A 10785-nucleotide genomic window follows, 5' to 3' on the forward strand; every position below is an offset into this window, starting at 1 on the left:
CGGTAACCTTTCACACGCGCAGCACAGCCCCACCCATGAACCCTGAGGCGACCCCGGTGCGCGGCTGTGCGCCTTTGGAAACGGCAGCCTCAGCAGTGCGCGCTGCGCCGCGCTGCGCTCCTGACACCTCCGGTGCCCTTCCACCGTCAACAGGAAAGCCAGTGCAAGATCAAGATGCTAATTGTGGCTTTCTCACCCTGCTTTTATCACTGTCGAGCTGCTCGATATGAGCGAAAGAAAGAAAGAAAAAAAAACTATTTCTATAACCTCGACAGTCACTGAACATCGAAAACAGAAGGGGAAAAAAACACTCAGAACGCTTCTTGATGTTGTGAAACACACTGAGCAGTTTTTGCAATAAATAATCCGACTGTTATAATTATTTATTTTGACTACATTATTGTCATGCGGTGAGTAAAATGAGCGCGTTGAATTGACGCCTAAAGACATTTGCTGCTGACAATTTCTTGAATTAAGAAGAGTCGCCTGTTTCCAAGTGACGGTGACGATACAGGTGCGACCTGAGAGACGCTCCCTGCGCCCACCACCACACACACACACACACACACACACACACACACACACACACACACACACACACACACACACACACACACACACACACACGCACTCACACACCGAGCCAAGGCCACTCCATATAGTATCAATGCCATCACACAGTTATGATATCACCTTGTGCAGATATGTGATCCTCGGGTGCACTTTATTGTTCTGCGACCATCCACCTTTCATATCCAATTGATAAAGTTTACCGACTCCTAAAACCGAACACACACTGCGAATATCCCTGAACCGTCGTGTAGGAGGAATGATTTGATAACAGTGTGATCAATAAACTGACATCCGACTCCAGCGTCCTGTGACGGATCGATAGATGCGACAGCGGCCGTATCAGATAATATTAGGCGACTTCTCTGCAAGATCCGACACAGTGAACTGGTGCATCTGATGCCCCTTTTTATAAATTCATCCCGGGATGAGGTGGGGGGGGGGGGGGGGGGGGGGGGGGGGGGCAGGGGGCAAAAACCATAACATTGCTTGCACCGCTGGGCAACCTTCCTAAAGTCCCTGCAAAGCATCATAGCAGGACAAACAGAAGTTGCAAATGCGCACAACAGTGCTATGTACAACAACAAAAAATAAATGTGCAAAATTGTGCAAAATAAAACAAAATAGAAATACAAAATAAATTAAAACCTAGGCATGAGAAACGGGACAGTGTCTCGTCTCTATGCGAGGAGCTTCTCCAGAGCGCAGCTGACGAGAAGATCACAAGACAGATAACGGAGAGGAATATAAACACTGACCACGTTTACTCACCAACGCTACTGGCGACGTAAAGGCCGCTGGTGTGCAGCAGAAAGGCCGGTAAAAGAATTAGGACAGTAAATCCCGGCGAGAGACCCATGGCAGCTCCGAACTGCGCAGGTGAGAGAGTGGGACTCCGGGCTCCAGTGTGGTGAAGTTCCCCGCCTGGCGCGACCAGCCACGCCACGACAGCAACAGCACAGCAGCCCGCAACTAGACTGCCAAGTGCACCGGGAGAGACGGTGCTCTCCTCCCCTCTCTCTCTCCCTCCCGTTTCCGCCGAGGTCTCTCTCTCTCTCTCTCTCTCTCTCTCTCTCTCTCTCTCTCTCTCTCTCTCTCTCTCTCTCTCTCTCTCTCTCTCTCTCTCTCTCTCTCTCTCTCTCTCTCTCTCCTCTCTCTCTCTCTCTCTCTCTCTCTCTCTCTCTCTCTCTCTCTCCAACTCTTCCCCTCTCTTCCTCTCAACTCCTTCCTCTTGCTGTGTGTGTGTGTGCGTGTGTGTGTGTGTGTGTGTGTTTGCGCTCCTTTCAATCCTCAACTCTCCAACGTTCCACGCGCACACGCGCAGCCCAGAGCGCACCGGACACCGGGGCTCCCACCCACTCCCGTGCGTGTGCGCGTGCGTGCCGTGCGGGACTTACGGCCCTCTCCCCTGCACACGCACGCACGCACGCGCACACACGCACGCACGATTGCGTGAAATTGCCAAGCAAGGCGCTTTCAACGCACCACCAGTGTAAAAACCCCGCACTTAAGTAATTCCTGCGCCTTGGCCGCTCTCTGCGGGGTCATTACAACTGTTCACCTCCCGCTCCGCCGCTCCCTGGTTTGCTGCAAACCTTTCATAAACTTTCAATAATCCGTCCAGCAGCGTCCTGTGGTCGGCTGAGCAACAGCGCCCCGCGTGGCTCGCCGCGGGAAGCACAGCAGCCTCTGCTGGCCCAGGGGTCCAATTTACAGACAAAAAAAAAAAAAAAAAAGGAAAGAAAAAAAGTCTTACAGTACTAACCTGCACTGCCCTCATTTAGCACATCATTTCGCCCCTACGACCACGAATCTGAAACTGTTGTAAACACTGATGAGGAGCAGTAGTGAAACAATGGATATGAGCATAATTAGTTTCATTTTTAGAAACTTTTCCATTCTATTCTGTGTCTTATTGTGAGATGTTTTTATGTTTTTCTGAGCCTATTAGGATACTATACCCGGTTCATGTCCAGGCTTGGAAGGCCTTTCTGTTCAAAGTTTACATGTTTTCCCTGTGAGTGAGCGGCTTTTCTATAGTTGCTCTGGTTTCTTCCTTCAGACCAGGAACACCCATTTGCTAAATAGTACTAAATAGTACTAGTGTGTGTGAATGTTTAGGTTACTCTGTATATATGGCGTGTCTGCTGAGATGAATGCAATGCTGAATGTGAGAATGGCTGCCTGTGTTTATTGTATGTCTACTGTGTGCTTAGCTACACCGCAATTTCGTTGTGCAATTTTATTGTACAATGACAATAAAAGCTTCTAATTCTAATTCTAATTCTAATACTTAAGTTTTTGTTGGTCATTACTGTCATTTAAAACAACTGCAAATATTAACATCATTCCATCACTATTGAGGAATCACATCATTTATATTACATTCAGTATCCCTTTATCTGGAGTATTATTGTCATTATTTTGGCATTACATGTCTGGTTTAAGCAATGTAGAAAAACAAGAAAGGAAATATTGATGAAGTATTTCAGTGCTCTATGTATACTGGAAAAAGAAAAGGCACAAAAATGCTGTGTGGCAACTCTTCTATGGAAAAAGATCCCAGTGAGAGTAAAATAAAGTATTTGTCTGTATTTGCGTGAGCCTTCATTTTTATTCTTTAGTTTTACCTCAAGCACAATGCATGCAAACAACCTTCACAGACATGAACGAGGAGTCCATGAAAGAATCTCAAACAATAATGACTTTGAATGCCGTTTAACATACTGATCTGTTTAAGAGACTGCTAAAATCAAACAGAAGCCTCAGCACAGTACTCAAATACATTGCAAAATTAATAGTAGCTCACTTCTATTTGTTGTTATTAATTATGCGCTGTTGTAGAGGCCAAGTGATGAAAACTTTCTGGTAGGATTAGTTAATATTCCTGCACGGTTTAGTCCTATTAGTGTAGTGCTGCTTTCTTGCATCCCACAGGCAGACTCCAGTAAATGTCACCTAAATATTAATATGAAGCTCAAGGCAACCCAAAGAAGTGAATTTGTAACCAAATAAAAGTTAATTGTCTCAGTGGCCTCGCCAGTAGCTGCAAGAAATGACATTAAACTGGTTGTTCCTGTGTTGTACCTCAAATTTTGCTATTAGTGTTCTGTCAAAGGGTTTAATTCTAGACTTCTGCGTAGAAATATGAAGCACCTTTCTTCATATCACCACTCAGGGAAGCAGATTAAAAACCAACTCCGTTGTTTTTGTATTGTTTCTAGAGTTCTGTCAATTCAGTGTGCATCCTGGTTAGCACAGAGGAGATCAGCTGTATAATGTAGGCTGGTTCTTAGCTGCTGTTGAACATTTTATGCAAAACCAGATGCTTTGCCTCAAATGAACAATATATAATGAATGTCCGTGTGAATTTAGACGGCAGATACAATTTTGCATCTGCTGGAGTCAAGCCCACAGCTGTTACATAACAACCACAAACTTGGAGGGGTCAAATTAAAATTTCTGTGTGTCATCGTAGGACTTAACTGTAGGTTTTTCCTTGTGTTACTGACTTGTAAACATCTCTAAGCTACTTCCTCTGAATATGTATGGACATTTTCTGACAGTTCTTGATCAGTTTTGATGCTTTCCAGGGGCTGAATCTTTGAAATCTTGAGTTTAAAGCCCAACTACATGTGTGATCTATTGTGTGTGTGGAGAGGTGGCTCACCATAGCAATGTATTAAGTCCCAATTAAAGTTGAGTCATGTTTTAGGGATTGGAGGAAATCTGCAGAAAATCTCACCAGAAAGATCCAATGTTGGGGATAAGTCATTCAGTCAATCATTTACTATGTAATTTGAACAAATTTACCCATATCTACATTATTTATTGCCTCTATCCATTTACAGCTTCATCTATATTAGGGTCAGGTGTCACTGGATCAAAAACTTTCCACTTTCAAAACATGTTTTGAGACTGAGAGGTGATGCAGAAATCCAAACAAACCCCACGTGGGAAGGGCCCTACAGCATGGAATCGAACAGAGTTATTCTTATTGCAAGACAAGAGCACTAACCACTACATCACAGTACAGACATTGGCACATCTACAACATTCAGAAACAAAATTAGAGATTAATAAACAAATTCCTTTGATCCAAAATCCTACTAAAATCATGTTTCAACTCTCTTTTATTTCTTACTTCTTCCTTTTTTGATGTTTGAACCAGACAAACGTTAACATTGCTCATATTGGAACATTAGTAGCAATCCTTAACAGATATGGGAATTGGTAATATAACGTGCAAATATCAGAGAGTGTAGAATAAGAAGATTCTCTTATTATGATGTAAACAGATAATAAACAAAACAGGCTACGTAACCACAGGAAGGTAAAGGTCAAAAGAAAAGAGAAGAATTTACAGAGGTGGACATATCTGGGGCGGCACACACACACACACACACACACACATCACACACACTCTACCTGGAGGTCTCTGTTATACAAACACAGACAATGACCCCACACTGAAAGAGCAAGGTGTGTGTGTGTGTGTGTGTGTGTGTGTGTGTGTGTGTGTGTGTGTGTGTGTGTGTGTGTGTGTGTGTGTGTGTGTGTGTGTGTGTGTGTGTGTGTGTGTGTGTGTGTGTGTGTGTGTGTGTGTGTGTGTGTGTGTGAGTGTGTGTGTGTGTGTGTGTGTGTGTGTGTGTGTGTGTTTACATCTGTCTGTCTGTCAAACAGCCTTGGAGTTCTATGCACAGATAAAGTGTAAGCTTAGTGAAATTTGACCTCTCAGTACAACACAACACACACACACACACACACACACGCACACACACACACACCCAGTAAAAACCACGCCCAGCTCGCTTTCCATTTCTACCATCACGAAACACACATTTCAGTTTCCCCGAGTTTGTGTATCTTGCATGTCTGACTGTAACAACGCGACCCCCCTCTTCACATACAACCCCCACCCCCTCCCCCTTCACCCACCATATCCACCCTCCCCTGGCTGTTGCCATGGAGATACCAAGCCCTGCACCTTGAAAAGTGCACTTGTAAAGAGTAGGGGAGAGACAGACAATACTCCTCTTCTCAGACAAACAGACGCTCGCACAAAGTCTTGTGTTTGTGGAGGTTATTACAGCAAGGATTCAGTGTGTGTGTGTGTGTGTGTGTGTGTGTGTGTGTGTGTGTGTGTGTGTGTGTGTGTGTGTGTGTGTGTGTGTGTGTGTGTGTGTGTGTGTGTGTGTGTGTGTGTGTGTGTGTGTGTGTGTGTATCTGGGAGGTGGGTATTCAGATGTCGATCGTGTGTGCATATCCAAACAGATTGTGAGTGAAGATGAGTTGTGTGGTGAACATCGGTTTTGTTCTCTTCTATTCTATATTCTAATTGCAAGTTGTCATCTTAGTTGAGTGAAGTGTTGGCATTCAATTCTTAGGGGGCATTTTCTTCATACACAATAACAAAGGGTGAAAATAATAACCAAACACACACTTAATATTTTGGTCATCATCATTTTCTCTAGTCGGGTTCCCAAGTGATGTCTTGAAAGAAGAGAAGTTAAAAGGAGCTGATTTGGGTCAGATTTGTATTTTGTCATTTAGTGTTTTAGTGTTTTTTCAACATTATGCACATTTTCCTCGCCAGCAAGTTGATAAAGCTGCATGTGTGAAGAGCTATACTGAGTGAGCATATGCCAAATAGTGTCCTGCCGGGCCAGTCCCTCTAGTGACTCCTGCTGTCCCACCAAGGTCAGGCAGCGCGCCACCATGTGTCCGCATGTATTAGCATACCTTATGAGCGCATGGACAGGTGTTCACGGTGTCTCCGAAAGGTTACATGACGAAGCATCAAAGCCTAGTGACAGCACATCAGGCCAAACCCATGCACCCTGATACAAGTGGATTCTGAAAGTCAGCTCACATAAATATTTGCATGTGTGTAAAACTGCAGGTGCAGCACAAATTTGAGCACTGACATCCACAAACTGCACCGCCGAGTTTGATTTGAGTGCCTGCATGAATGCAAAATAAAAATGACCAAAAAAAGTTCGAACGAGACACATTTTAACCAACATTTGATTAAATGTCTCATTCAACGCAGGTCTATTGTCTCATGTTTTGATTCAGAAGTGATTTTATGACCCATTTTATCCTAAAATGCCAAATAGGCCATATATTTTTCCACAAAGGGGCCAAGTGTTGGGTAGACAGTTTTTGGTTCATTATATTTATGACTAATTCAGCCCTTGATTTCACAAACGGATGCTTAAGTCATTCAACTCCAGTTATTGTTAACTTTTATATAAATACATTTTCTGCTCTTCTGTAAGTAATTATGGCATCAAGTGGAATGTGAGTCATGCACGTTGATAATTAGCCATATTGATGCTTTGCACATTAGTTACAAACTGGGGATCAAGTGCTGTTTCTCTATGTGAAACTAATGTTTAAAATGATGTGAAATTAAACAGAATTGACCGCGAAGCGTTTCTCTACACAAAGCCAGACTCTGCTGATTCAATAGCATGCAAAATCCAATTTACAACACAGCTAAAGCTTCACTGAAAACATATGTTCATATTATAATACCGAGTCACACATGTCTGAAATAACCATCACAGAAACATTGAGTTAAAAGACAGGATTAATCCTTCCTGTTAAAGTCCCTCTTGTTATTACCTCTGATCATCAGGTTGTTAACATATTGACAATGACATGACTTGACTCATCACAGAGTCCATACAATGACAACACTTCAATCTGTGTTAAAACATGAACCGAAACATAATAAATATGATAATGTGTGTTTGGGGTACTATTTCTTGTATTACATTTTTCGTGTAAATATATATATAATACCACTGGAAATCCCGGCTATTTCTTTCAAAATAGTGAAGAAAGACATCTCATTTCCAAGAGACATTATTGGACAAAACAAATATAATTCCAAACATAAAGTTCTTTAGTTTTTGTGAATGGATTTATTTTTTTCTGCAACACTGCTTTGTTCCCATTATTCATCCAGTTGGAACTGAGGATTTCTTTCAAGCTGACATTACAGTATAGGCAGTTTAATGTGGTCAAGGAAATGTCTCTCAAGATAATCTATAGGAATCTATGATAGTGAATAGACCAAGTACTTTAGATCTCGACATGATACACTTCCTTACCTGATTCCAGTTCATTTCATCTTGCAATGTTATGCTCTCACAGCAAGATTACTTGAGGGATTTCATCAATATCTTGCACAATGCAGTCCACTTCAGAACCCCCTTCAGATGTGTAGTCAGTCAATTCCTGATGCGCGCGCACGCACGCACGTCATTGATTGTTTATTCACCATATGTTATCTAAGCTCTCAGCAGGTGCGACTGGCCTATTTCCCTCTTTGCCCTGAACAGATCTGGTTGGCCTTTGTAACCCTCCCCGATAAATGATCACCATCTATCTGGGGCATAGGATTTTCTTCATAACTAGTATCATTAGTAAAGATGCATTACTGGATATCTTTCCAACAAAAACATTTTAAAACTCTTTGTTTTATGCAGCTGTACCATTTCTTCTCAATTCTTCTTGTCCTGCAGTAAAATAATATTTTCTAATCTTCCACTTCCATAAGAGGATTAGTCAGATTTAATCTTTACCTAGACATGGCTTGTGCCAATGACCGGGGCAAAAAAATGAGCCTGGAAGCTGGAGGACAGTCGAGCCTGTAATTCAAAGAGTGCCTCAAGCCACAGAGAGGCAGCCATGCCAGCAGAGGCAGACTATCCTCGCTGACCTCTGTGGTTCGCTGGCCACTGAATATATCCTGACCACAGGAAGCTCAAGGTCCGGCCCAGGAAATAGTACCACACTATTGTTGTACTTTAATTACTGGTCACAACAAAGACAGAACGAAGGACAGCACAAGAGAGAAAAAGTGAGAAAGAAAGTAAGAAAGAAAGAAAAAAACAGACTGGGTCTGTTCGATAGAGTATTATATCTTCAGAGTTTTTGGAGGCTGTGACAGGATTGGGTCAGAGAATACACAGAGGTGACCTTCTGGCAGACAGAACCTTTCTCAACCTGTACCACAGTCCTCACACTGAATAATTCTGCAATACTTTGTGATTTCTGTTTAATTGTTGACTGTTTCCAAGATAAAAATGTAGGAATTGCGGGACACATCTTGCAAAACTGAATAAAGCAAATCTTTCCAGGATGTACACTGCCTATTGATTATCACCAAATGCTCACTGTAGAGAACCAATGCTTCGCCTTTTACATTAATTTGTATTAACTGGCTCTACAGGGTCCACTTAAAGCAAATATGGTAGATAAAGTAAAAATTTGCAGGGTGCAATTATTCCCTTTCTGAAAACATTTCTGATGTGATTCAATGACCAAACGCTATGATTGTACGGTACCTAAAACCGACGGCATGAGGCTCTGCACCTTCAGTTGTCAAACTTCATCCTGCTGAGGCTTGGTTTCTGCAAACGAACCATTTTTGGAGTGTTTCTTACCACCAGCGTCAAAGGAAGCTCATACTGAGGAGAAAGACTCAAATCGGGGGCTTGAAAATGTTTTAATTCAAACATGGCGACGGGGAAACCTGCAAGTCATGCTGCCCCGCCTCCTTACTTTGCATTTCACAAGATACATTTCCAAAAACCAATAGATCATTCATTTCTCGGGTGATGGTGGGATAATGGTCATTTTGAATGGATTTGAATCAGGTATCGAGTCAAATGACTCCAGCTCTATGTGTCTTTCAACATGAAAGTATCAAATGCATGCCATCCATCCTCTTTACCGCTTCAACTATTCAGAGTCCAAAACCAAGTCCAGTTGCCTGTGTGCAGGTAGATACATCACAGGATGAACATCTCAGGATGAAGACAGAGAAATCAAACATGTTTTGGGACTATGAGAGGAAAACAGAATACCCAGGCACACGCAGAAAGAAGAAGCAAGCTCTAAACAGAAAGACAGGAATCAAGGACATCGTGTTAGTTATGAGACGAGAGTGCTGGCCACCACTTTAAAATAAGAAACATACAATTAGTCTTTTTTTTAATATTACATATCACTTCAGTAAAGATGTTTTTGTTTTTGTTTTTTTCTCTTCACAGTGATCTCGGTTGCTCATCACTGCAATTATTATTGAGAGAACAGGTTTCCTTCCACAAGGTTTATAAACAATGTTCGTAAAGAAAATGAAGTCCAAGATTTATCTATTTATTTATGCAAATGTCTTCACATTTGTAACAATTCCATAAAGTGGACAAAAGATCTGTCAGTTACATTGCTGCTCACGAGTTGGGATAATCCCTCTGAGGTGCGCACGCACACACACACACACCCACACACACAGAAACACACACACACACACACACACACAATCCATCCAATTCAGGAGCGACATTGATGTACCAGTCACAAGAATAACTGCTAATATTGATGCTTTTTTTTTTTCATGACAGAATGATTTAATTTAGAATCAGTGGACTCTTATCAATTTTCTACCTATCAAATGAAGTTGCTGTCAACACAAAAGATGTGACAGCGTTAATCATTTAGAAATCAGTGTGTGGAGACGCTGCCTAATGGAGGAAAATGGAAATGGTTTGGTTGCAAAGCCTTGTGCATTGAAGACAGCAGGAGCCCCTTTAAATGGTGAATTAACTTTGTTCATATAGTGTTTCAGAGGGAAATGAAATGAAGCATATGGTCATTAAACATGTTCTGCAAGATTCATTGTTCTTTTTTTTATTTATTATTTTCAGCAACCATGTATGTAATGTGTCTCTCTGGTAAAAGCAAATATATACTTATGTCTGAGAGCAGTGGGAGGTCTTTGACCCTCGTTCGAGTTTCATCGGGATCAGACGTCAAAGTTCAAAAGAGCCCAGATTGAGAGTGACAGGGTGAGCATGAATGGTATGAGCTCGAATTGGGATGAAGACTGAGCGTGAAGAATGGAGGGCCGGACAGAGAAGAAGTGGCCCCCTGCTGGAGAGAGTAAGTTGGCCAGAGGAAACAGGAAGACACATGGAAAGGAGGCGAGAGAAAATGAGAGTCAGTTGAGGATTCCAGTTTAAAGCCGGCAATCATTCATGAATTATCAGTGCAAACCAACGATACAGCCACAATAAGCCGAGTAAATCTCACAGCTGATCCCTTTTCTGTTTTGGTCTCCTGTGGTAAGTGAGCTGGTGTTTGCCTGTTCCTGCAAGCTGAACTTTTCTAAAAAGGATTTTCAGGTGTTAAAAATATATT

The 10785-nt window shown here is 42.2% G+C and overlaps 1 protein-coding gene across 1 annotated transcript in view; it reads right to left on the minus strand.

Moving 5' to 3' along the window:
• LOC308134397 (A disintegrin and metalloproteinase with thrombospondin motifs 2-like) overlaps positions 1 to 1607 on the minus strand; it is a 122204-nt gene extending 120597 nt beyond the window's left edge. The window contains exon 1 of the mRNA XM_080502111.1: positions 1342 to 1607. Coding sequence (XP_080358237.1) covers positions 1342 to 1429 — 88 coding nt within the window. The 5' untranslated portion in view covers positions 1430 to 1607. The remainder of the gene's footprint in view (positions 1 to 1341) is intronic.
• Positions 1608 to 10785: the final 9178 nt, after the last annotated feature.

Source organism: Blennius ocellaris, assembly GCF_963422515.1.
Source record: "Blennius ocellaris genome assembly, chromosome: 9".
Lineage (NCBI taxonomy): Eukaryota > Metazoa > Chordata > Actinopteri > Blenniiformes > Blenniidae > Blennius > Blennius ocellaris.